General features: G+C 48.5%; 3 protein-coding genes and 2 pseudogenes across 3 annotated transcripts; 3 read left to right on the top strand and 2 right to left on the bottom strand.

Annotated features, from left to right (window-relative positions):
- Positions 1-1,766: 1,766 nt before the first annotated feature.
- Positions 1,767-2,313, bottom strand: LOC147961479 (putative ripening-related protein 6 pseudogene; annotated as a pseudogene).
- A 1,499-nt stretch (positions 2,314-3,812) lies between these two features.
- Positions 3,813-7,700, top strand: LOC125520934 (ubiquitin-conjugating enzyme E2 22). Its single transcript, XM_048685977.2, has 7 exons — positions 3,813-4,121; positions 5,637-5,764; positions 5,834-5,978; positions 6,269-6,346; positions 6,498-6,610; positions 6,798-6,901; positions 7,093-7,700. The coding sequence occupies exons 2-7, from the start codon at positions 5,762-5,764 to the stop codon at positions 7,403-7,405; spliced, it is 756 nt and encodes a 251-aa protein (XP_048541934.2). The 5' UTR covers positions 3,813-4,121; positions 5,637-5,761; the 3' UTR covers positions 7,406-7,700.
- Positions 7,701-15,526: 7,826 nt separating this feature from the next.
- LOC125523408 (protein STRUBBELIG-RECEPTOR FAMILY 3) lies at positions 15,527-25,233 on the top strand. The gene is made up of 17 exons (XM_048688442.2): positions 15,527-15,986; positions 17,089-17,218; positions 17,309-17,377; positions 17,565-17,630; positions 17,718-17,789; positions 17,884-17,955; positions 18,047-18,118; positions 18,199-18,264; positions 21,513-21,578; positions 21,755-22,212; positions 22,295-22,348; positions 22,436-22,746; positions 22,831-23,099; positions 23,195-23,333; positions 24,129-24,268; positions 24,409-24,565; positions 24,702-25,233. The coding sequence occupies exons 1-17, from the start codon at positions 15,863-15,865 to the stop codon at positions 24,786-24,788; spliced, it is 2,352 nt and encodes a 783-aa protein (XP_048544399.2). The 5' UTR covers positions 15,527-15,862; the 3' UTR covers positions 24,789-25,233.
- LOC147961478 (uncharacterized) lies at positions 18,271-21,504 on the top strand (annotated as a pseudogene).
- An 826-nt stretch (positions 25,234-26,059) lies between the features above and the next one.
- Positions 26,060-26,747, bottom strand: LOC125523409 (histone H2B.5-like). The gene has a single exon (XM_048688443.2). The coding sequence runs from the start codon at positions 26,637-26,639 to the stop codon at positions 26,211-26,213; it is 429 nt and encodes a 142-aa protein (XP_048544400.1). The 5' UTR covers positions 26,640-26,747; the 3' UTR covers positions 26,060-26,210.
- Positions 26,748-27,538: the final 791 nt, after the last annotated feature.

Raw genomic sequence — 27,538 nt, 5'->3', positions numbered from 1 at the left:
TTTTCAGGAAAAAACAAATTCAAATTCAAATTAAGTAAGAGAGAGCAAAGAATAAATAGAATAAAGCAAAAGAAAAAAGTGAAAGGCCCAGCCAGCCAAGCCAACCGAGGCCCCGCTAGCTAGTCAAGCCCAACCCCCCCCCCCCCCCCGCACGTGCCTCTCTCTCTCTCTCACTGCCAGGTGGGTCCTGTTGGAAATATGCCTTAGAGGCAATAGTAAAGTTGGCATTATCATATTTTTCTTGTTCTTGATAAATGTTTACTCTCCATGCTATAATTGTATTAACTGGCAACGCAAATACAAGTGTGGATAAATCAACAAACACTGTGTCCCTAGTGAGTCTCTACTAGACTAGCTCGTTGATTAAAGATGGTTAAGGTTTCGTAAACATAGACTTCTAGTTGTCATTTAATAACGGGATCATATCATTGCGAGAATGATGTGATGGATAGACCCAATCATAACCTTAGCATGTGATCATGTCACTTAGTTTAATTGCTACAATTGTCTTAATGTGAAGTATCTGTTCCTTGGACCATGAGATCGTGTCACTCCCTAATACTGGAATAATGCTTTGTGGGTATCAAACGTCACCTTGTAACAAGGTGATCATAAAGGTGCTCTTCAGGTATTTCGAAAATTATTTGTTGGGTTGCATGGATAGAGACTGGAATTTGTCACTCCATGTGACGGAGAGATATCTCTGGGCCCTCTCGGTAATACGACATCCTAAGTAGCTTGGAAGCATGTGACTAATGTGCTTAGTCACGGGGATATTGTATTGCGGAACGAGTAAAGAGAATTTGCCGGTAACGAGACTAAACTATGTATAGCGAGACCGACGATCGAATCTCGGCAAGTAAAATATCATGAGACAAAGGAAATTGTATACGGGATTATCTGAATCCTTGACATCGTGGTTCAGACCAATAAAGATCTGCGTTGAATATGTGGGAGTAATTATGGCATCTAGATCCTGCTATTGATTATTGATCGGAGACGTGTCTCGGTCATTTCTACATGTCCTTGAACCCGTAGGGTCACGCATTTAACGCTCGGTAACGGTAGACTAGTATTGGGATATTCATAATGATGAGTCCAAAGGTAGTACTCCCTTTGTTTTTATTTACTCTGCATATTAGAGTTGACAGAAGTCAAACTTTATAAAGTTTGACCAAATTTATAAAAAAGAATATAAATGTTTAGCATAACAAATCTATATGATGTGGAAGTACATTCAACAACAAATCTAATGGTATTGATTTGTTATTGTATATGTTAATATTTTTGTTTATAAACTTTTTCAAAATTTATAAAGCTTGACTTTGATCAAAACTAATATGTAGAGTAAATAAAAGCGGAGGAAGCAGTTCGGAGTCTCGGATTTCTTTGCGACTAGTTAGTTTTTATGTTTCCTGGAGCACTGGTACCTTTGCTGTCATTCGCGCCCTGACAAGCCGAATCTCCTGTTTTACCCTGATTTATTATGTAAAGAAATGCTATGCATTTTGCATACTCTTGGAAAACGAATTGCTTTTTTTGGGTCCCAAACTTTATTAAAATTGAACAATATTCAACGGGATACAAAGATGGTCATGAGGGAAAACAAATTGCTGGGTGTGCATGTACGCATGAGGGAAAACAAATCGTAACTGAGATCGTTTTACACTGACTGACACTTACATGTGATTATGTAGATTATCCGCCCACATCATGCATGTACGCATGTAGTTTTATTCAGCTACTCTGCCGTGAAGACTCGATTTTCCATGCATGTCTCAGTCGAGATCCGACCAGGTGACGGGCAACTCGCCTATGCCGACGTCGACGCCGAGGGCCTTCCACACGGCGGCCGACGTGCTGATCTCGTGCTCGCCGCAGCCCTGCTCGATGTCGCACTCCTCCACGACCATGGCCTCCACGGCGACCCCGCGCGTGGTCACGATGCGGATCATCTTGCCGCACCGGATGCCCCCGCCGTACCACGCCGAGGTCAGCGACGCCAGGAGGAGGTCGTTGCTGTGGGACTTGCCGTCGCACGCCGCTGGCCCGCTGTGGAAGTCGGTCAGCGACATCACCGCCGGGGCGTCGTGGACGCGCTCACCGGAGTCCTTGACCTGGACGTGGCGGCCGGCGGCGCACGACACCTGCAGGAGAACAAGGACGCCGAAGATCGCCGCGACCTTGGTGGTGTTCGCCATGGCAATTGAGCTAGCTCCTGCTTAATTGCGTTTGTAAGCTTTGCCCTAGGTGCTTTGTCTCAGTGCTGTTGGTTGGAGGAGCTTATGTAGGATGGTGGCGCAGCCTGCTGACAAAGAGAGGGACGTATTTACTCATGCTGAGTTGCTGACCTCGGGCGTCTCGTCAGAGAACAGCTCGTGGAAGCCTGTCTGCAGACAAAATAAGGAAAGAGATGCTATAATTGCATCGTTGAGATCGAGTGTTTTTGGATTTCATGGCGCTACAGCAACATGTGTGCCAGATTTGAACACGGATTGGCGGATTGCTCTGTCTCTGTGTTCGTCCACCGATGGAATGAGAGAGTCACCTTTTTTGTTAAATGGACAGAGAATCAGTCGCCGGTGTTTGCGAGGGGCGAGTCTTTTGTCTCCCCTGCAGCGAGATGAAAGAACCTCTCGCCTCTAGAATATTATACTTCAATTTGAAAAAAAAAACGATTATGACGCATCTAAAAATTGCTCATGCAGTGTAAAAAAAGTTTGCGTGACTTTTAGAAAATGTTTGGAGCATTCAAAAAATATTGACATTTAAAAAATTGTTCATGCGTACCAAAATATGAATGTGACATTTAAAACAAATATTAATATGATGTAAATAAATGTTTCTGTAATTTAGATAAAATTTAAAAAACAAAACTGTGATATTCAGAAAATATGTTCAAGCATTTTCAAAGATGTATTCCTCGCATTTAAGAAAATATAAATATACAAAAATGTTTGTGTAATTTTAAGAAATGTTCCGTACTATTCAAGAAATAATCTTGACAACTTAAAAAAATGGTCGCCCATTTGAAAAATGTGCTCATGACATATTCTTAATTGCTATACGTTGTAAAAAAATTCACTAATTTGATGAAAATGCAGCATTCATAAATATGTTGAACATGTATTTGTAAGTGTTTAACATTTACATTAAGAAAATGAAAATATGTATTTGGACAAACGTTCATCACATATTTGAAAAAATGTTCACCGTGCACCAAAAACATGTTACACACGTATACGGAAAATGTACAACGTGTATTGGAAAAATTGGGCATGTATTTTTAGAAAAAATCCAAGGAAACCCCCACATAGAAACAAAGAAGGAAAATCCGCATGGAAGATTTTAAAACCGGTTCGAACCGGCCCCAAGAACCTTGGCAACACTGGTGCGGGTAGCTACAGTGTTTGGCAGGCCGTCAGCGGGTTATGTCTCGCAACAAGCTAGGCAAGGATGCATTTCTTCCGTTGGGCCCCATTGGCGGAGGGCGAAGAATAATGCGCATCTGGTTTTCTCCTGGCCCTGTATTAGTGCAGAGAAGAGATAATTCGCCTGTGATTTAATGATTTGCCGGAGAGATTTGTTCTTTCTCAAAGAGTGATTTCCAATGTATCAATCGAACCCAAGGTGATTTATTACAGCCGAGACTGTTTCCCGTCTGGGCGACGGCCACCCCATGCAAACGCGTCAGGCAACGGGCCCACGGGCGCTCCTGCCCATCCGGGCCCACGGGCCGCCAACGGTCCGATCGCCCGCCCGCACCCACCGGCCCCCTGTCTCAATCTCTCTCTCTCTACCCTATGGATTCCATCATTTCAGTCCCGATTTTTACTGCCCCGCTCCCCCTCTCCCCCCTCCCGGTCTGCCCAAATCGCCTAGGGTTTCGCCCCCTCGATCCCCGCGCGCCACCGCGGCTCCGGCCGACTCCTCCCCGCCGCCGCACCGCGTGCCGATTGCATTCCCCTCCCCGCGGTGCGGCCGCCACCGCGAGGGAGCGAGCGCGGGGATCGGCCGCTCCCTCCCTCCCTCCCCGCCGGCTCCAACTCGATCTCTTCCCCGGACCGGACCGCCGGGGGCGGAGGCTTCGGCGAGCAGGCACTGCGCAGCGTCGGCAGTAGGTGAGCAGTCGGTTTCTTCCGTTTGGGGGGCAGGTTGGGGGTCCCGGTTACCCTCAGATTCGTTCGCCCCGCGCCGGTGTGCATTGGTCCCGCGATTAGCATCCCCCCCAGTGTGGTCTCTCAGCGGAGGCATCCTTATTGAGTGTAACGAGAGGGAGATTCGAGTGTCTAGTTCCTTTATAGGTAGAGAAAAGGGGCAGGTCTGTGATTTGTGCTTGTAATGTTCAGTTGGGGCCCTGTTACCACACCGGCCCCTGGATAGACTGAACCTGCAGTGGTGAGCATGTGTGTGCCCTGTGATCACGCGGGCTACCCGATGGACTGAAGCTGCAGCGGCGGCCGGTGAGTGTGTGTTTGAGCATGTTTGCGCGTGTCTAGTGTGCGCAGGAGTACTTGCCAGCATGCCTGTGTTAGAGTACGTTGCCGGGGCGAGGGGATACAAGTTGAAATGTGGAGCATGAATGGCCATTTTTATCCAGTTTATTATCAAGTTTGTAATAAATTAGCACACTGGCAAGTAGCACATTGCCACGTTAGCGAATCGACAGAAGCGCAGTAGCATCGGACAAGGAACGCACCCTAATTAATACCGAATCGCCAATTATATGGTCTGGTCTAACTGGTTTCCTCACCCCGCAAACATTTATGTGTAACAATACCTTTATTTAGACAAAAACAATTGACCCCTCGGGAGAGACAACCCAAATGCATAGCATTGCAAGGTCGAGAAAAAAGCCCAAACGCCAGCCTGTACCTGCCGCTACATCGCGAGTGTACACACTAAGTGTGGGGACTTTCTTATCCCTGATTACCAGGGTTCGACCCATGGTCGGTAGCCCCACTCCTGGAGTTCTTACCACCGCGTTAGACAAAAGGTATATGACCAGCTTTATGTAGGAATAATACTTGTCGCTTGCAGGTGTTAATGGATGCACCATTAATTTGTAGCATTGTTCAATTACTAGTTCAGCACTCGCGTTACATGTGAGTGTGCTCACAGTTTGCACACAATGAGGGCGCATAAATATATTATTTATAGTAGTGAATGTTCCTTCTGTTGTTTAAAGGTCAAAGTGATTAACAGTGCATAAATTAGTCAGCTGGAATGACTCCTTTAGACTCGCAATAAAGTGTTTTGTTCAAAATACCAAATTTGCAATTCTAACTAAATCGCAATATTGCATTGGATTCATTATTTGTACTGGCTTTCAAAAATACCTTAGCCGCGTGAGTAATTTTTTTTTAAATGCATTACTCATACATCAGTATGGATTGGTATCACTAAGCTAAGCGGTTATTCACTTATTTCATATTGGACGTCATACTTGTAAGATGTATGTACACCCCTTGCGATGATAATTGTTGTATTAAAGTCATGTACTAATGGTGTATTACAGTTTCTCCATAAATAACATATTACAAGTGTTGATTTCCTATGTTACAGATAAGTCTACTGAGTTGTTATATCATATTGATTCAGTCATATCTAATCTCCTAAATGTTGTTGCCTTATAGGATGATCACACTGTTTGCACAGAGCTGAATCTTTGTGACCATTAGAGTGCTATTTTGGAACAAGAAAACTTCTAAGTGAAGCTGCACAGAGAGAACCTTTAGAGTTGTCTGCTGTTATTGCTTCCATGGTGAGTGGCTGAAAGACTTGATGGAAATGCTTTCTCCTTTTCTGTTTCTAATGGTGTGTATTTTGGAAGGCAACAAATGAGAACCTCCCACCAAATGTCATCAGGCAATTGGCTAAAGAACTGAAGAATCTTGATGAATCACCTCCGGAAGGGATTAAAGTTATTGTTAATGATGATGACTTCAGCACCATTTTTGCTGATATTGAGGGCCCTGGTAAGATCCAGAAATATACTTTGGTTTTCAGCTGCTATTTATTTGTCATCCACATTGCCCGTGCTGCCATGCTGGCCATGCTATTGTAACAGCTTTGCATATAATGGTGTTTTTTTAGTATTCATGGATTTCTGGCATATTGTTTATTTAGAAGTTGAGCATCGATGAATCTTGTTCTTTCTGACAATGCATTTTGTAAAATCTCACGTGTTTGAAGTTTCTTTCTTTTCTCTTTCTTATTGTACTACTTTAACCTCATGTTCTAAAAATCATATCTGGACATGATGCAGCTGGAACTCCATATGAGAATGGAGTATTCCGGATGAAGCTATTGTTGTCTCGTGACTTCCCTCACTCTCCCCCAAAAGGTAGTTATCTTCTGGAACTTCCAGAACTGTCTGTACTTTAGTTATTTCTTTAAATAAAGCCTCTGACTGAAAATCTGCATTCTTCTATACTTCAGCTATTTCTTTAAATGAAACTTCTAACTAAAAGTCTGCATTCTCCTTTTATCTGCAGGGTTCTTCTCGACAAAAATATTCCATCCAAACATAGCAACTAGTGGCGAGATATGTGTGAACACGCTGAAAAAGGATTGGAACCCTAGTCTTGGATTGAGACATGTTCTGCTGGTAAGCTAAAGCTGCCGCACAATTCGCCATTCTTCTGTTGAGAGCAATGCATGATCTCTTTGTAAGAGATTACTGAATTTAGATTTAGAAGGACTGCATGATAGCTATGGCCTGGGAATAAAGTTCCGTCTGCTCTCTCACAACATGCGGGAGACTAACTATGAGCTCCTTTTGTCATGTGCCACAGGTAGTGAGATGCCTTCTGATCGAACCATTCCCCGAATCTGCCCTTAATGAACAAGCTGGAAAGATGTTGCTTGAAAACTACGAGGAGTATGCACGCCTTGCAAGGTCAACCTTTGACTATGCATTTTTCAACCCTAGTGCGATGCTCGCAGATCTTTTTCTTATGGAGCAATTTTGGCACATGGTCATAAATCTCATGGCTGCCATTTCTGTCAGATCAGATCGCAGGTGATACTGTGGTTTCGCCTAGAGCTCTGACCTAGGCAACTGATAATTTCATATTGCTCCGTATGCAGGCTATACACCGGCATTCATGCACATAAACATAAGAACAAGTCCAAGAGCGGAGCCATTTGCGAGTCAACCACAACTCTAAACGTTGGCCAGAGCAACAACACCGTTCCGAGCAAGAACATACCATCGGCGCCAGCACTAGTATCCACCTCCACCTCGACCAAAGTTCTCGGCATACAGGATCAGAACGCAGCTCCTTCTGATCCTGCTGTAGGGCCATCAACGGCAAACAAGAAGGACGGGCCGCTTGCCGCCAAAATCCCAACCGAGAAGAGGAAGATGGATGCCAGGAAGAAGAGCCTGAAGAGGCTGTAACAGCGCACCCCGCCGGGATAGCGTCGAAGTGTGGCTGTTGTAGTAGTTAGGAGATTCAATCCCCTACCCTTGATAAGCGACGCCAGATTCAGCAGGTGCACAGTGGAACCGAATGAATAAATAAACCCAAGGGACATCTGATGAATCTGGTGGTTGATTGGTAGAAGTATGCCTGTAGTCAGAACTGTAGTGATGTGAGATGAGATGCATGTGAGTTGCACCCCTGTTGGAATAAACTCTAGTGATGTGCAATGACGAACTATTTGGAAGAACAAACTGTCGCCTTTTCCGCTGACTCTGCACTAAGTTTTGTCTTGTGATATGTTTAGACTGTTTAGTGACACAGAAGCTCCTTGAAAGCGAGCTTAGTGCTAAAGTGAAAAAGGGGATGATATTCATTCACCCTGAACCAATGGGCAGCCGGCACTAGCGATGGTGTTGTAGGGTGTAGTAGCATCTGATGCAGTGTAACAAACAACAACCTGATAAAGGCGTGCTCTTGAGTGCACACCACCATGATTATCTTTCAGCTACCACGGGATCTTCCCCTTTGTGGATCATGTAGGGCTGCCTTCTAGATTGGAAACCATCATATATATAATCTAAAAAAAATGAAGAAGGAAATTTATCATCAAGTTTCATGGCATGATTCGGTTCTTGTGCCGACCACCTCCCCTCCAATCTTGAGCCAAGCATACATTTTTGTGAAATTCCGCCGTTCACATCAAGCAGGTGAGGGTCAGCCCCCTCTTTTTGTAGCCTCTGCTCAAGCTCCAGCCCCTGTCGGGCTTCTTTTCAAGATATGATGTGGGTTAAAATTGGCGATGGGTAATCATGTGGCAAGCAAGTACGTACGACCGATCATCGACCTTCCGGATGAGACGAGACGGGAGGAGGAGGAGTCACCGCGAATCCCAACTTCCCAGGCTTTACGGGGGTGGAGTTGCGGGTGCCCGTCATGACGACGACGGTCCACCCAAACCCAAAGGTGTCGTGCGTGGCCCAAAGAGGATTCGCGGGGGCTTTCGCAGGCAACTGCCTGCGTGCCTGCGGCGAGCACCGGGCTTTTCATCCTCCCGTGTGCCTTTCTTTGGTCCGGCCTCCCCTTTTGGTTTCTCTACGTTTGGTTACTTACTTTGACTGGCCGGTAAAAGAAAGAAGCATCAAGCAGATCCATTTCAAGTGGTGGCGTGGACGGTGGCCGCTGTCGGGCGTGGAGAATTCGTGCTTGGCCGGTGAAGAACAAGTCCGGTGACGCCCTCGCCTTTTGCCCAGGACCGCAAGCCTCGCAGACGCCATCATCGTCGTCGTCGTCGGCGGCGGCACAGTCAGCAGCGGCAGTGATCCCTGCCCTCGACTCGTCTCTGGCTTATCCGAACGTGCAGTGCAGTGCAGATAAGATATAGGATGTCCCGAGCGCTCGTGGAGAGAGTCCAAACGGGCTGTGTGTACCAACCGGGGAAGGAGGAAAAGAGGGGCAAGCGCACACACAATCTCGCACGGACAGCAGATTTTCACCGCTACTGTACATCTACAATAATCTACTACTCCCATGCAGCATGATTGTGCTATTGTATTGCCGTGCAGGACTCGTTCTGCAGTGTTAATACTATAATCGATCTGACGTCGGAGGCAGGGTGGTGAGATTTGGCAAGCTTCGCCATTTCGGCCGATATTAAACAACAGTTTTGCTAGAACTCATCTAGATGAGATTTAATTTGTTCTTATTTATTTTTTATAGCCATTGGTGGTGCTATAAGATGCGTATGTGCTGACGTGGGTTGTATCCGTTCTTGTTTTTCAGGTGAATGAGACCAAATTACGTCTCATCTAGATAAGTTCTAGGTACTCCCATTAAACAATGGAGTAGAGGCCTTGCCGATTTACCCGGGGGGGGGGGGGGGGACAAGTGGCCGAGCACGTACAGTTTTCAGTCACATGGATGAGCTGAGCTCAGACTTGATCCTCCTCTGCCTGTATGGGATCATCTACGCGGCGGCTATGCCCATGCCATGCCCGGATCCAACAACAATGGAGCCGATACATAATAAATCAGCTGTTCCCCCACGAATAAATATACAGGTCCTAAAAGTTCTTTCTATACAATATACAATATATTTGCTGGCTGGCTGTGAGTGGTCGCATTATTTGAAATAGAGCCGCTGCTTTGGCTACCTAGATTGGTGCACAAAGCAACTAGCAAACCACTGCTTTGCTGCTGTGCCACGAGCGAAGCAATACGATCTCTCCATGTTTGAAACCCCAAAATTTTCTTGGATGCCTAGAATTCGTTTGGAAAGTACTGATAAAGTGCCTGCCTTCTAAGTAAGTGCATCCGAGTCAGAGGCGTGGTATGTATGCGCTATGATAGCTTCTAGTGTACCACGTGAGTCAATCTGTGATTGGATGGTTAGAGCATCTACAGCCAGCATCTCCACATTGCTTTGTGCCGCTCCCGTCTAGATCAGGGCGGCAGCAGCAGAGGCAGCCCACGGAAGAACGCAAAGCTCCCCGGCTCGCTATCGAGCTGTTGGAGCGCGAGGCATCGGCGAAGGCAATGAGGCACGTCGAGGAGCGGGAACGCTTGCTCAGAAGGCCTGCCGAGGGTCACATGGAGCTCTCCGACGACGGCTCAAAAGCTCCGACATTGACGATGACGACTCTCCGGCGGACGACGCCTACACCAAAGGCCAAAGCAGCAGCACCGACCGCAAGGGGAAGGGGGCAGCGAGGAAATGGTGATTTCCTCCGCCCTTCCCTGTTGAATTAAGTATTTTTATCGTATGTTTAGGGTACTATCCGATTGAAACTGCATGTTTTGGTTGTCCGATGATCGTTTGTGCTACAATTATGCATGTTTTAACTAGATTCCGTGCTAGTTTGTTGATCTACATAGGTTTGTTTTCACGCGTGCATGTGTTGCATGGATATGAGGGGCCGAATTCGAGATACGCGGGTGCGGACGGACCTAAATGAGGAGTGCCCGTTCAGTGCCGGCGGACGCGCCCGGGCGCGTCCGCGGGCGTTTGAGGGGCCGGATATTCCAAGTATGACTGTACTCCCTCCGGTCCTTTTTACTCTGCATATTAGAATTCTCTGAAGTCAAACTTCACAAAGTTTGACCGTATTTATATAAAAAAATATCAACATCTGCCATGCTAAAGTTATACAATATGAAACCTTAAGTCATGACACATCTATTGGTATTGATTTCAGATTGTGAATGTTGGTACTTTTTTCTATAAAGTTGGTCATTTACGAGGCTTGACTTCAGTCAAACCTTATATGCGAATTAAAAAGGACCGGAGGGAGTAGATGCTCTTAGGAGGACAGTGATATCCTCAGCCCATCAGGGTTTAGTTTCTAGACTTGACGCTGGTGCTCGCATTTTTCTTGATCTATTTCAGGCCTTTCGCGCGATGTGCGTTCAGTGAAAGGAGACGCTTCCATCCATTGGGAAAAGACGTTTGTGGCGACTTCGACAATCTTAAAATGGTACGGCGGCTTAAACTCTCAATGCGTGTCCGCGCGTGCTAGTGTGTCACACTTGAACACCTACCACCTAGGGAAATCATGCATCCACAGTACACTCTCACCGGTTTCCTCTTCATTAGTTGTACCTCAGCGGATCCTAACTCCATCCCGCCGGTACCAATCGAAACTAATGACCAAATCTACGATCGCATGGACGGGACAAATGTTGTACGTGCATGCACGTGAGAACTAGTGTTCTTTACGAGCCGCCCGTTCAGACGCACCTAATGCACGCTGGACTAGATCAACCAGCACCCAATCACAGCCTAGAGGTTTTTTTATCAGTCAACACGACTGGAGAGGGAGCGAGAGACAGGGATACGCGTGCTTGGCCGCTTGCTCGCTTGTGGAAAACTTCACTCAAGTTTTCAAGGTTCACACCGTGAGTAGTGTCCATGCTTTGCCCGTGGTTGACCTGAGATCATTCACACTTGGGTGGGAAGGTAAAACTCATGGGCCGTGACGATTGCTACTCCCTCCGTTCGGAATTACCTGTTACATAAATGGATATATCTAGATGTATTTTAGTTCTATATACATCCATCTCTGATACAAGTAATTCCGAACGAAGGGAGTAGTTTCTTGTCGAAAATCACCCTCATGCGTCACCCACGGAGGAAACCTCAGCCAAACGTATAATGCCTTTAGCATGCAACCGCGTGACCACCACTTGACATATGAATATGCTAGTGTTGAAGAAACAATGTATATGTGGCAATGTTAATCAATAGTAACATCGGTTTCACTTGACTAGTTTAAGTTGTTAGTGGTGTAATTTTTTTTTCTTTTTTGCGGGGAGTTAGGGCATCTCCAGCGGCAACCCGCAAATTTCCTCTCGCATCCGTCCACAGGCAGAGAGGGGGGGGGGACAGTTCGCAGACAAGGATGCGGGAGGCCGTCATCCAAATTGGACGAAATTCGTTCATGCACGGCCAGATTTCACATCAACATGACGAATTTCATTGCATTTACATCAAATAAGTTGTGCTCCTACGGCTCTTGAGGTATAATTAATGCACCTAATCTATGATCACCGGTGCTTGTTCCCCGTGTCCGGCCATGAGCCCTGAGGACTGAAGCTTTGCCTTCTTCAGTTCCGCCTAGGCGCTCTCTAGCTCCGCCTCCGGAGCCCCGAAAAGTGAAGTTGTCCGCCTCCACGCCGCCGTCAAGCGACTAATCAGCCTTCGTTGTTGAGCCCACTAAGCTTGGCGTTGACGGGAGGGAAGAAGCGGTGGCCTTTATGGGACCCAAGCGCCGGCGACCTACCGTGCACTACTCTTCCTCGCTGCCGGCAGCGCCTGCGAACTTTGTCGGCTTCGTGATCGTGGTGGCGGGGCGCGGTCTCGGCGGAGCCGACCATGTTGTCCTCGTCGTCCATCTCGCCAAACACTGCCTCATCCGTCTCGTCACATTCCTTGTAGGCGGCCGCCAATTCTGTCGCCTGCTGGCAGTACCGCCAGCGGGCGGAGCGGTAGGAGTCGAGCAGCGCCGCTTGCTCTGCCACGTCCGCTTCCACCGTGATCGCCCTGCCAGGGTGAGCTGCTCCTTCGCTTGCTCCGCCACGTCCTCGTCCGGCACGATCACCCTGCCGGTCTGCTCCTCCACCTGTAGGTGCTCCTGAAGAAGTTGGTGGTTGTGGGCGGGGTGGGCCTGCGCCTCCCGGAACTGCTCCTCCTGCTCGTCCCGCACCATGTCCATGTAATGGGCACGGTCCTAGCCGATGGTCATGGTGCAATGCACCGGCGAGGGTGGCGCGGAGGAGAAGAGTAGCACCGGCATCGTCAGTCACGTCCTCCATTGGGACGTTGTCGTCCTCCGGCTACAAATGGCAACCATCTCCTTCTTCTGGTCCGGCGTCAGCCCGTCCCAGAGAGCTTTGGCTCGGGAGGAATCCTTGGTGGGAGTGGTGCGGAGAGGGATCGGACACGGACGACTGCGACTATGGCCGGGACAGTAGTTTACATAGCAATGGTGAGCAGCAGAGGGACGAGCGGGTGGAGCCGAAGTAAACGCCTCGGCAACCGCGTGTTATTACCGTGATCAGAAGTGGGCATGGGTGTTGTCCGGATGCTTGCAAAACCCCCACGTTTGTCTCCGAATTGCAGGAGAAAGTATATCGAGGCCGTGTCCCAGACCGATATAAGACCGCGTTGGATGCGGTCCGAACAAGGCTGTTCGGACATATGCGAGCGGTTTAACGGTCGGAGTTGAAGATGCGAGTAGTATAATTCAATGCTTAAGAAGTCTGTGTTGACACATCCTGACATCCCCTAAGCCATCGTCTGCCATTTCGTGACGGATGCGGTACAATTTGAATATTTGATGCATCCCAAAAGAAAGAAAGGAACAAAGAAAATGAAGTCGGCCCGTAGGATCTCGATCCATCCCAAATTCTCAATGGTGAGAATACTTTTAATGTCCCAAAGTCAACTAAACACACATATGCAAGTACTTAAATCTGTCAAATTGCAATTCTAAACGAGAACTAGCTACTGTAGTGTACATGCACAAGTCGGTCAACTCGTGCGATTCTAAATTCGAATGACAACTACACATGCAAAACTAAGGTCGGTCAACTTTGCAACTCATAATTCAAGCAACAAATGTGGTACTATGTAGTAGTAGTAGTTACAAATGACCAGGTCAGAGCAACAATACCTACTGCGTACTACTTGGAGCTAACGATCGATGGCACTACAAACCAAGCGGTAGACAACAACGCGAATGGATTCTCACGACGTCGGCGTCGACTTGGAGCGTACAACGTAGCACGTAGGAAGAAATCAAGAAAAAGCAGCGGCCCGTAGGCTGCCAGCACGAACCGGCCACGACGCCGTCCGTCGCCATTGACGGGACGCATCGTGTCGTGCTCGTGTACGTGCACCCATGAAATGAAAGATTCCACGAGCATGGATTGTCGTGCACACACACATACATTGTTGATTGAGGCACCCAGCTGAAGGGCCGAACCTTTTCACAAAATCACGAGAAGATTGTTACGTGGGCAAACAATGAGTAGAACAATACGCGAGCATGTGGCAATTCCGAGAACATGGGTGCCTGGACACGACACGCACGCTTCTCTCGTGCATGGCTTCCGATGACGATTTTTCTCAAAAGATTATCTGGACATGGCTGAAAACGCGCCCTGACCAAATGTACCGCGACCATCGCTTGCCATATGAATATGCTAGTGTTGAAGAAAAATTGTGTTGTGTCAATGTTAATCAATCGCAACATTGTCTTCGCTCGAGTAAACTAAGTTGTGCGTGGTAATTCCGTGTTGAAGGAATCAGTGTTCACACATACTCCCTTCGTTCCTAAATTCTTGTCTAAGACAAAATTTGAGACGGAGGGAGTATATATCTCTAACCCGGCCGTCACCTACCATTTCATGACGGGTGCGGCACAACTTGAATATTTCATGCATCCGCACAAAAAGGAAAAATTTGAAGTCGGCCCATGATTCATCCATCCCCAGTTCTCAAAGCTAAGAACTACTAATAATGTCCCATAGTCAACTAAACACGCAGGTGCACATACTTAAATCTGGCAGACTGCCCGTCTCTAGACGAGAAGTCGGTCAACTCGTGTAATTCTAAATTCGAGCGACAGCCACGCATGCAAAAACAAAGGTCGGTCAACGAGCAGTTCATAATTGGAGCAACAACTATATGCACACACATCACAAATGTGGTGCCTGACCTGGTCAAGAGCAACACCTACTCCTGCGAGCTGCGTAGTAGTACCAGCTAGGGTGACTGCATTTGCTAGTCAAAAGGCTTGCTATCGCCGCCGATGCACTACTACTGCTACTACAAACCAAGCGGTAGACAAGAACGCAAATGGATTCTCACGACGACGTCGCCTTCGCCGTCGCCATTGACGGACGCATCGTGTGGTGGCCGTGTACGTGCACGCCTGAAGATTCCGCGACCACGGGCTGGCGTGCACACCATTTGATTGACAGGAGGCACCCTGCCTGAAGGAACTTGTCAGAAAATCTTGAGAGAGGCCTATGAGCGCAGCAACGGGTGGCGCGGTACGCGAGCAGGCAGCGATCCCCTCTGTGCACGACACTCATTCCTCTCGTGCATGCTCCAGGGATATGGTAAATAAACGAGGCAGAGAAGCGGACGTGTGTCTATCTCGTCAGTGTCACGGCTTTCTCGAGAAGAAGAAAAAATGTGCCCACGGCGGAAGACACGAGTGGAATACAACTTGTGTTCGTGTTACGGTGTTACGTTTTTTTTTTGAGACAAAGTTACGGTGTTACGTGTGGTGACAGATGAAGATATATTTTTTTTTGAGACAATGGTGACAGATGAAGATGGCGCAGGGTAGGGCAGAAAGGGTCCAAAGTCCAGAGGCCGAAACGGCCCGGCAAAACCAGCTATGCGCCCACAAACCGCCGCAAAAATACAGAGGCACGACAGCTAGGCAGGCAGAGCTCGCACCGCACGCACATGCGCGCATCCCCTGTGCCGCCGCCGCCGCCGTGGACCGCCAGCCCGATCCGCCTCGGGCCGGGTAGCTCCACCACGTCACTCGCCCTGGCCCCGCCCGCCACCATAAAACTCACCCGGCGCCATCCCGTCCGTCCGTCCGGTCCAGTCCAGCGCGCATTTCCTCCTCCTCCTCCTCGCGTCTTCGGTCTTCCACCCGTCGCCGCATCATTATTCTGCACGCCCTCCCTCCCTTGTGCTCTCCCTGCTCGCTTGCCACTTGCTGCTGGTCTCGCCTCGCCCGCGTCCACTTCTCCGCCACCCCTCTTCCGGTGTTCCCTACGCGGTCGTGCCCCCCGGTGGATCTGCGCCCGCCCGGCGGTTCCCATCTGACTCCGATCGTGCTCCAGCCCCGCGCGCGCGTGTGGCGGGGAGCGGGGAAGACGGCGCGCCGGATGGTGTGAATTGTCGGGCGGAGATGACGAGGCGGGCTCCGGCGCGCGCATGCGGCGGGGGCGGCCGAGTACTGCTGGTTCTGCTGCTGGTCGCCGCCGCCGCATTGGCGCCGCGGGGCGCGCGCGCGGTCACCGACGCCTCCGACGGTACGCCCCCTCGCCCTTTCCCTTCTCTCGTTAGCCGTTCCGGTGCGTGCGTGCGTGCCTGCGTGCGGCGAGCGACCGACACGGTTGGGCCGATGCTCCTCGCCGGTGGAAGTGGGAAGCAGGGCATTGATTTTCGGTCCGCCGCCGCCGCTTGCTCCATCTCACGCGAGCCCGTAATCTACGCCGGTTCCGCGGGTTTTTACTCCGCAATTTGACCGTGCGCGGTGAAACTGTGTCGGCTGCGGGCGGCGCTCGCGTACGATACGAACGTGGTTACTTTTTTTTTTCTTTGAGGGAGCACGAACGTGGTGACAGCTAGCGCACCGACGGGGGGCCCCAAAGGACCCTCCGGCTTTCCGGATAGGTCTGTGGGTTCGACGGGCTCAACTCCGGTGGTGAATTCCGCAGCGCGGTTCTTCATGAGATTGCCACCAGATTTTTTGTGTCTCGGGTGCGGCAACGCAGAATTGGCGAGCGCGAGGCGATCGACCACGACATGTGTAATTCGGATCGGTTGATGTTTTTACTGGCTTTCCAGCAACCGGGCCGTCCCTGTCGGCAGGGATAACGAGAGCAACTTCTGAGGCCTACAGTAGTAGCGTGGTGTCCTCTGCTCAACTGTGTCCCTCCCATCGTCCTCGACAGCAACGGGATAAAGAGATATGTTGGTCGTGAGCCGGATCGGTCGAAGTTGATAGCATGAACGGCCAGCGAAAGCAATGGTAGATTGGATTTTTCTTTTAAGTGGCACCACAACGCGTGTTTCACTCTTAATCGCGCTAATTGCCGTATCGGTGAATCTGCAAAATAGCAGACAAACGAGGTGCTGGGGTGAGATTACTGTAGGAATCAAAAGTGATCCAAGTAACACGTGTTGATTCTCACAAGCTTTTTCATTAGTCTGTTTAGTGGTACAAATGTGGGTGGGGAACCCAGTGTGGCTTTTGCAAGTGCATTCCTGTTCTTTTAAAAATCGCTCGCTGCCTTCAGCTCATGTGTGCTGTGATGCAAAAGTTGGCAGCATGGGGATTTGTATGGGTTCCACTTATTAATAATGCTCATGCTCATGGCTTCTTCTTTATATCCTTTTTGTGGTGTGTAGTTATTGCTATGAATGGACTGTACGTTTCGCTCGGATCGCCGAGCCTTCCCGGGTGGATTCCAAACGGCGGAGACCCCTGCGGCGAGGGTTGGCAGGGAGTTACCTGCACCGGCACAGGCATTACCAAAATGTATGTCAGGCTCTTCGTTGGGCTCGCTTTTGTTTCGTACTTTCGTTGATTTGTTTGTTTTGGACTATTTATGAGATTACCATTTTCTAGAAAGATGAATGTCGCAAACCTGGGAGGGCAGCTGAGCAGCTTAGGGAACTTCACTTCAATCACCACCATGTAAGGGCGCTAATGCAGTAAATTTATTCTTTGCTGAAGTTCATCATTACATATATCCTGTTTCGCCATTGTCGCCACAGTAAAAAAAATCACTGATATTTTTTTACGGCTTCTTCCGCTGGTTTAATTTACTTTTTCTGTATCCAAATAAAGTTTTTTGCTGATTTAATTCTACCTGTTCCCGTAGAGATCTTAGTAACAATAATATTGGTGGAACTATACCAGAAGACCTACCTCTCACACTGCAGAATCTGTACGTGTTTTGATCTCGTCTGCAACTCTTTTAGTCTTTGAGATATAATCCATCTGATGGTACAATCTTTACTCACTGTTGCTGCAGTTTCCTCTCTGCTAATCAGCTCACTGGAAGTATTCCCAGTTCGTTGTCCAAACTTACAGGTTTATCAGCCATGTAAGACTCCTCTTCTTTTTTTTTTCTCAACGAGTCTATACTCATGCTAGTTTGTTTTGTCAAGCGCATTTCTTAATATCCTTATTTTTTCCAGGTCACTCAACGTCAACCATCTAGATGGAGAACTGCCAGATGCTTTCGATTCACTTGCTGGACTTATAAATCTGTAAGATGTATCCCTATTTCCTACACTTTTATAGGTGTTGATCAGGATGATGTATTAATTGCTTGCTGATAGCATCCAAGCTTTGTTACAGGGATATTTCTGAGAACAACTTTACTGGTGTGTTACCACCTTCAATGAAAAACCTGTCATCTTTGACTACATTGTGAGTTTACATCTTACCTTTCATGTTCCTATTTTCCCAGGTCATTTCTGTTTCCTTATTTGTTAACTGTTATATGATAGGCGCATACAAGACAATCAACTGTCAGGGACCCTTGACAACTTGCAGGATCTCCCCATCAAAGACCTGTAATCCCTCAATGTCTTCTTCCTTATATCATCCTCTTTCAGTTATCTTAGCAAATTGAATAGAAGGCATTTGATTTAATTCTACCTGTTCCCGTAAAGTTTTTTGCTGATTTAATTCTACCTGTTCCGGTAAAGTTTTTTGCTGATTTAATATTATTATGTGCTTATTAGTCAGTTACTTACTTTTTCTTCGAAAAAGAGGCATGCCCCCGGCCTCTGCATTGATTGACGCTGTTATGACCAGCATATTAGGGGCTTAGCCCAGTGGGTTATGGCCCAAGTATCTTAATCATTATTAGGGGCTTAGCCCAATTATCTTATCGCATTAGGATCGTTTGCTTAGGATAGGAGTCAAGTAAACCTCTTTATATAAGGAGAGGAGATGTATCAATCTAATCAAGCAATAAGAATATTATTATCCCTATTGCCCGGCTCCCAGAGGAGCCGGAACCCTAGCCACCTCTAACCCTAGCCGCCGCCGCCATCTCCCTCCGACGCGACGGCGCCCAGCCGCCGGCGCGCCCGATCATCGCCCCGTCCCACTCCATCCTTCCCCTACAACCTCCGGAGCAGGTCTGGTAGGACCCCTGGTTCTACCAATTTGGTATCCAGAGACTCGGGTTCGATCATGTCGTCATCAACACCCACGCTACCGCTGCCCATCATCACCACCGCCCCGATGACCACTGCCGGGTGCCCAACGCCGTCGGCCCCAATCACCTCCGCGCCGCCGACAACCTCCGTCTTCACGCCGGAGGAGATGACCAGCACCCTGCGGGACCTCGTGACGGCCGTCCAGGGCATCTCCCTGCACTTGGCCGGCCCGCACACCACCCCGCCGGCTGCGCCCCCCGCCTACAGCCACCCGGCGACGCACTGGCCGATCCAGAACGCGTCGGGCCCGAGCGGGACGCCCCTGCTGCCGTTCCAGGCAGGCTACACCGGCGGGCCCCCGCCGCTGCTGCACCTGCCCTGGTACTCGGTACCCGTGGCGATCGCCGGGGCCCATCTGTCGCTCCAGTCGCCGCCCGCCCAAGCGTCGTCCTGGCCGCAGTGGCCCGCGTCGATTCTCGCGGCGCCACCCGCGCCCGCCCCAGCGCCGCAGTGGCCGCACTGGCCCGCGCCAACCGCGCCGCCCGCACCGGTCCAGCTCCCACCGCCGCCGCCCAGCTCCGGACTGGGCCAGTCCACACCGGGAGGCCTTCCGATCCAGCAAGTCCGGTTTCCGCCGTCACCGTCCCCGATCCCGGCCTGGCTATCCGGGACGTCGCCACCGCCAGTTTACACAGAGGCCGGGGACCCACCGGTACCCACGCTGCAGTCTGGGGCCTCGTTCGGCTCCGCGGGGGCCTACGACGGCCTCCCCACCGTTGACCGGGCGCCGTCATCGTCACTGCTCCGCACCGCCGAGCCGGTCGGCCATGGCGCGCCGACCTAGACGCCGCCACGGTTCGCCAAGATCAACTTCGCCACTTATGACGGCACGGAGGACCCGCTTAACTGGCTCGACCAGTGTGAGCAGTTTTTTCGTGGCCAGCGCACGCTCGCGTCGGAGCGCACTTGGATGGCATCCTACCACCTCCACGCCCAGATCTGGTACTACGCCCTCGAGCAGGACGAGGGCAGCATGCCCCTTTGGGAGCGCTTCCGCGAGCTCTGCCTCCTTCGTTTTGGGCCCCCGATCCGCGGGAGCCGCCTGGCTGAGCTAGGCCGCCTTCCCTTCACCTCCACGGTTCAGGACTTCACCGACCGTTTCCAGGCCCTGGCAATGCCACGCGTCGGGCGTGACGGCGCAGCAGCGGGCCAACCTCTTTGTTGGTGGACTTCCGGATCACATCCGTGTGGACATGGAGCTTCGCGGACCCCAGGATCTCCAGACGGCCATGTACTACGCCCGCGCGTTCGAGCGCCGCGCGGTGGCCGTCCAGCAGGAGTCACCGTCCCGGGCCACTGGGTCGCTACCCTGGCCAGATCTCGCTCAGGGTCGGCCTGCTCAGGCTTCCGCGGCACCCCTCGCCGCGACCGAAGCGTGCCCGTTCCGCTGGCTCACCTCAGCCGAGCTACTCGAGCGTCGCCACCAAGGGTTGTGCTTCAACTGCGACGAGCCCTACACGCCCGGCCACGTCTGCCCGCGACTTTTCTACCTGGAGGTTGCAGACTACATCCCGGAGGACGCTGTCGCCGCCGACCTTGCCGCCCCAGCTGTCGCGAAGGTGTTTGACGCTGGTTGATCACCTCGAGGAGTTCAGCAAGCGCTTCCCCACCTTACAGCTCGAGGACGAGCTGTTTGTGCAGGCGGGGAGAAGTGTTATGACCAGCATATTAGGGGCTTAGCCCAGTGGGTTATGGCCCAAGTGTCTTAATCATTATTAGGGGCTTAGCCCAATTATCTTATCGTATTAGGATCGTTTGCTTAGGAGTCAAGTAAACCTCTCTATATAAGGAGAGGAAATGTATCAATCTAATCAAGCAATAAGAATATTATTATCCCTATTGCCCGGCTCCCAGAGGAGCCGGAACCCTAGCCGCCTCTAACCCTAGCCGCCGCCGCCATCTCCCTCCGACGCGACGGCGCCCAGCCGCCGGCGCGCCCGATCATCGCCCCGTCCCACTCCATCCTTCCCCTACAAACTCCGGAGCAGGTCCGGTAGGACCCCTGGTTCTACCAGACGCACAGAGCCTTAGATAGTTACTTACAAAACCATCAAGCCATCAGTTGCACAACATTTGTCTTCAGAGGATAAGTCTATAAGATCATGGTGGCTGACACACAAAAACTTATGCCTTTTGAATGTTTTGCACAATATATTAAGGTGTTACTCCCTCTGTACCATAATATATTACGGTACAGAGAGAGTAAAACGCTATTTCATGTCTCTTGATGATACCTTCTGGTAGTAGGAAGCACTTCTGTCATCTGGCTTTCATTTATTTCTGGAGGCAATGGTTTCCCACTGTAGCTGATTTCTTCTTTCGAGAAGCCAATGCATCTTTCCATTTTACTGCAGTTTTTGTTAAATAGGCACCGCACCGGCAATTAATTTCCCAATAGGCAGTTGCTTTGCTTCTAAACTTTCCTTTGGAAACGCTATATATTTTCTTTGTTTTAATTGATAGAAAAGAACAATGCTATAGATGGCACTACCAAAGTATAAAGTTTAACCCATATGCTGTTCTAGTGGTAAAGATGTTACTCCAGATATTAAATGGTTCTCTTTGTTACTTATCAATTTCCTTACTCTGATCAGGAATGTAGAGAACAACTTGTTTTCTGGACCAGTACCTCCGAAACTAGAGAACATACCGATCTTCAAGTGAGAAAGCCTCTTCATTCTTTTATTCATCTATTTCTTAGTGCCAGCCTAGTTGCAATAGCTATCAGCCTATCACATTGTCTAATGTTGACATTATTTCATCTATTGAAGATCTAGATATTTAATTGCATTGATTTTGTGTGACTTGTTAAGTGACTGACATAATTCCAGTGCAGAAAGGATGGCAATCCATTTAATACGACTATAGCCCCGTCAGCATCACCGCCTTCATCAATAGGACCAGCACCAACTCCAACACCAGCAGGACCAAAACAAGCCCCAACTCCAACAACAACGCCTACAGATCTAAGTCCAACAAAAGCACCCTCACCTCCATCGCCCCCTTCAAAATCCCCTCCTCCCTCAAACTCTTCTGATGGATCAACTACTCGAGATAGCACCTCATCATCTCAGAAACATAATTCGTCAAAAAAGCTCAAGATTGCCGGATTTGTTATTCTTGTAGTAGTGCTTTTCATATCTATAGTCCTGCTGGTAATCTTTTGTTTGACCAAGTACCAAGAGAGACGGTCAAGATATGATTATAACAGAAGTCAGCTGGGAAGGGTCCATCATAGGGTTGAGCCCCAAATTATGCCGGCTTCAGTGCAAAAAAGGGATGATACTAAAAAAGGTTAACTTCTGTGCATATACCGGTAGAACAGGGTGTTCTGGATTTATTTTTCTGTATTAATTGAAGATATTTTATTTGATAGGTCCAGGTGAGACCCTTGAAAAGAGGAGCCGTGAGTCAAGTTTGGCAGCAGCAGGTATGAAGCCCTTGAAACAAGGACAGTCTAATTTTGACATGTTGTTCACCAAGTTAAAATGTCTAAGTTCTGTGCAAATGCTTGCAGCTCTCCCAAAGAAACCTGCTGAAAACCGAAAGGAGCACATAATTAATTTGGATCGGACAGACTCGGAACTTTTTGCAGTTGCACCCCCTCCCCCTCCACCACCCCCTACTGAAAAAGTTGTTGTACAGCCTAAGCCCATTGTTGCTCCAGAAAGGAGGCATAGCCCTCCACCAAGGACAAGTACCCCGACATCTGCCACACCCTACTCTGTTGCATCTCTTCAGCAATATACAAGCAATTTCAGAGAGCAGAATGTGATAAGAGAGAGTAGATTAGGAAAGGTATTCCTAGCTGAGCTTCCTGAAGGCAAGGTATGAAGTACTACTTGTAACAATGCAACTCACTATTTGTCGTGCAGTTTAAACATTATGCTTGATTTATTTTATTCTTTGTAGTTATTGGAAGTTATGAAGATCGACAATCCTAATGGAAGAGTGTCAGTGGATGACTTTCTAGAACTGGTTGCGCTTATCTCAGAGATCAAGCATCCCAACACCCTTGAGTTAGTTGGATACTGTGCTGAATATGGACAGCGATTACTTGTATACAATCACTTCAGCAGAAAAACACTAGATGATGCACTTCATGATAGAGAGGAAATCGACATTGAACTATCATGGAATGCTCGTCTCCAGGTTGCTCTTAGCTCCGGCAAAGCCTTAGAGTAAGCCAAATTATAGTTTTATCTTTTATGCAGTCCATATCTGCCTCTCTTAACATGTGTGGAGATTTATACTCTGAATTACTCTTTCCCTGCAGGTATCTTCATGAAAGCTTCCAACCCCCGATCGTGCATCAGAATTTTGAACCAGCTAATGTTCTCCTAGATGATAAGTTGTCAGTGTGTGTTGCTGAATGTGGACTAGCAGAGCTGATGCCCTCAAGTTCTGTCACTCAGGTAAGCTGTAATATGTGTTATAGATATTGCATGTTCTAAGTACATAAAAATGGGGCAAGTTCAGGTCCCTCTTACTTTTAAGGGCTGATGGTGCTATGTCTCAAAACTGTGATACAGCCCAAAGTTAGTATAGCATGTGAAGCATATCTGTTAATAGTGATGTACCAACATGCACTAGTTCATTCTAAGAAAATCTGTATCAACGTCAGATGTTGATAATCAGCTTTGCTAATGTGGTTGTGTATTGCATGATACGGCATTTCTGTCTTCCCTTAGCTTTCTAATAGACTGTGATAATTTGTTAATAGTCTTTTAGTATCAGTAAATCAGTGCACTGTACTGAAAATGAAAGGTTTCTGGTGTATGCCTTCGCCCTTCGAAGTCTTAAAATTAGTAATCTGGTAATGGGGATAACAGATTGTCTTTCCTGTTAAGGCCCCGCTTGGATTGAGTGTGAAATTAGTGAGCTCCCCGGTATTTAGCTGAAGTTTGAACTGAATACCGGGCATCACACAAAATTTACATCCAATCCAAACAGGGCCTACTGTTTCTTTACCGGGGTATTCCACTAGAGTATCAACATGTTAAATGAGTAGATTTAACTTGTTAGAAAAGCTTTATGGACCGTTCGCTAGAAGGATTTAATTAGTTACTGACTTCAGTAGCTGTTGATGCTTTATATCCTATTTTGACCACAAATGAGTATACTTAGCCTTTGCCTTAGCCTATTTAATTCGCACATGCATTGACAGACTCATCTTGTTATGTGCTCACGGATGTTTCTTTTTGTTGCAGCTGTCAGGTCGGTTGCGCACATTACTGAACTATGATGCGCCTGAATTCCAGGAATCTGGGATCATTTCAGAACGAGGCGATGTTTACAGTTTTGGAGTAGTGATGCTAGAACTTCTTACCGGGCGTAAACCATACGATAGGTAAGAGATTTGAACTCTCATGCTTGGCTTCACAACGAACTTACCTTGTTTGTTTCAGATTTGAACTCTCATGCTTGGCATAAGAAAACAACTCTCTGACTCACCTGCATGTCTGTTGTGAAAACCGAAAAATTATACAGTTCACGCCCACGCCATGAACAGCATCTTGTTAGATGGGCCGGTTGTCAGCTCCATGACATTGAATCCCTTTCCAAGATGGTGGACCCTTCTATTCGAGGGCAGTGCTCCGAGAAAGTATTGTCGCGGTTTGCTGACATAATCAGCCGCTGTATCCAGGTAATTCATTTTTGTTCTAATACTGCCAGGACGCAATTTCCTAAGCATACTATAGGTGATGCTTGCCACTTTTTGCACAAGAACCTTATGAATCAAAGGCATAAAACATATCTGATAAGAAACTTTCATGCTGCAGAGGGAGCCAGAATTCAGGCCACCGGTGTCTGCAGTTGTCCAGGACATAACTAGCATTGTGAATGCTTCTCGTGAGGAATCAGAGTAACAAGCAGTTCGATGATTCACAAATCTCATGGGCAAAGTCGCCGCTCGGAAATTTTTGGGATGGAACTTCTTTTGGCATAATGCAGAGCACATCATATGTCACAGATTTCTGGGAGAAGTATAGCTATTGATCCTTACCAGTGTATCATGTAACTATGTAAATGATGAGTAGGTGGTGGTCACATTCATTCAAGGAAAACATCATGCTTTCCAAATGGAATGTCTTAGACAGAATACCGGGTATTTAGTGAACAGAAATTTGACGCAGAAAGCAGGGGAAATGCAGAGATGGGGAATGTGCAGGAAATGGATGTAAAACTGCTATTGCAATACCATGATCATCTCTGGTGATGGATTTTGGGGGAATGCCGGAAGGACTAGAACCCTACAGGAAAATTTCCTATGTAGCCCTCTTTGAACAAATGAACGAGCTTCTTGAATTCCTATGGAATGCCTCAATTGCGTAGTGATTCTGGATGCACTCTTAGCATGAGGTTGGACCGTGTTGGAAGTAAAATCTGTATGTTCTGGTCTTCTGGATACCAAAACAAAGAGGGACGCGTCCTATATGTAACTGAATGCTTTTTTGCAAGCATTTTGTGGCCTAAACTCTGGCTTGCAAATTTATAATTTTTACAACCAATGCAACTCGCAAGGAATATTCAAAGTTGAATCAACTCATAGTTAACTCGAAAAAAAAAGGAATAAACTCACACTTGCAGGTTTTGACAATTTCTTTTGTAGACCCGTACTTGAAAAATGTACATTATTTCAAGAAATATAATTATTTTCCTCCTTGGTTTATTTCTGTTTTGTAACCCACAACCTTCTGCCCTGCGCTCCATTCCTCATACAGGAAACTGGTCACCTACAAATTGCGTCTGGCCGAATGGTTGGTGTCCTTTTGCAAAACCCAAACCATCGAATTCGGCCCAGGGTCCAAACCGAAAGGTCTTGTCGTGTGCCAACGATTTTATCTTACTGTTAGCCATAGTTTGCCAGCAATTTTCAGTGCAACCAATAAACTGAATCCCCAAGGTTCAGAGAAACATCTCTGCAAGTTCAGTGTCGTTCTCTGCAGACAACCAAGAAATAGAACAGAGAAACATCTCTGCAAGTTCACTGTCGTTCTCTGCAGACATTTGCAGATGACCATATTCATAATTCAGAACAAAGGTTGCATAACAAGCCAAATCAAGATGGACTCAGGAACAGGATCATAGCAAGAACTACTCAAGAAAAGGGATATCACGGTAAGAACTGAAAATGATAGACAGAATAAATAACCATCGTTACTATTTCACGAGATACTGAAACAGTGTGATGCCACAACACCAGCACAAGTTACACAGGGACATAGCCCGAACAGCTAACCATTACAGAGAGAAGCATCGACCGACCAAGAAGACAGGGAACGGCGTATCTAAGAGGAGGTGAACTTGGTGACGGCCTTGGTGCCCTCGGAGACGGCGTGCTTGGCGAGCTCCCCGGGGAGGACGAGGCGGACGGAGGTCTGGATCTCCCGGGACGTGATGGTGGGCTTCTTGTTGTAGCGGGCGAGCTTGGCGGACTCGCCGGCGAGCTTCTCGAAGATGTCGTTGATGAAGGAGTTCATGATGGACATGGCCTTGGAGGAGATGCCGATGTCCGGGTGCACCTGCTTCAGCACCTTGAAGATGTAGATCTTGTACGTCTCCACGCTCTTCTTGGCCTTCTTCTTCTTCTTGTCGGCGCCGCCCTCCTTGGACTTGGGCGGCCGCTTCTCGGCCTTGGGCTTCTTCCCCGCCGTGGTCTTCTCCGCCGCCGGGGTCTTCTCGGCGGCAGCCGGCTTCTTCTCCGCCTTGGGGGCCATCGGACGCTGTTGCTTCGCCGGGGAGAGGTGCGGTGGTTCGCCGGAGGGTGCGAGGGGACTGGTGGTGGGGAATTGGATTGCTGGTTGGTGATGGGATGGGGAGGGCGCGGCGGCTTTATTTATGGAGAGGAGGAGGTGGACTCTGATTGGAGGAGGGGTTGGTGCCCCGGATCGGTGACGTCGGGTGGTCTATCGACGGATATCAGCCGCTCGCTGCTGTTTCTGATGGACGGCCCTGATGAGCTTCGGCGCGGATCGATGACGTGGCCAAAACTTGGGCGGGGAGATCAAACTCTCTTCGTGGCGGGAATTTTGGGTGAGATGGTTTTCCATCCTCTGCATCTCAGCTGAGGAAGAGCGACGCATGTTCCAGCTTCACATGACTACAGCATCTCCACCCATTGGCCCTTCAGAAGACACAAAAATCGTCGCCTGGGAGCGAGCCGGCGGCTAAATCAGCGTTGGGGGCGGTTGGGCATCCAGCCGTTGTCCCCAGGTCGGCCCCAGGCGCCGATATCGGGCCATTCGTGGCCGCTTTTCGGCCCAGATAAATAGAAAAATGGTCCAATATCGATGAGAAACGGTTCATATTCGGCGTGGTTCGGCGTTGAATTCTCAACATAAATAATATTTTTATCACATAGTTCATCACAGAAAATCAAATAGTTCAACAAAATAGTGCAACAACAAATAGTTCAATACAAATTATATAGTTCAACAAATAAAAACTCATATTTCATCACACGTCGAGCCCGGCGTCGCCCTTGATTCTCCATAGGTGCTTCACCAGATCCAGGTCTTGGATCCTCCATAGGCCGTTGATGATGCACCTGTGGGTCTCGGATCTCCTGACGCATAGTGAGGTAGGCAGTCCAGATTTCCGGTAGCTGGTGATCAAC

The sequence above is a fragment of the Triticum urartu genome, chromosome 7A (genome assembly GCF_056163025.1).
Source record: "Triticum urartu cultivar PI428250 chromosome 7A, HENAU_Tu73, whole genome shotgun sequence".
Classification (NCBI taxonomy): Eukaryota; Viridiplantae; Streptophyta; class Magnoliopsida; order Poales; family Poaceae; genus Triticum; species Triticum urartu.
This window is presented reverse-complemented; position numbering and strand designations above follow the sequence as displayed.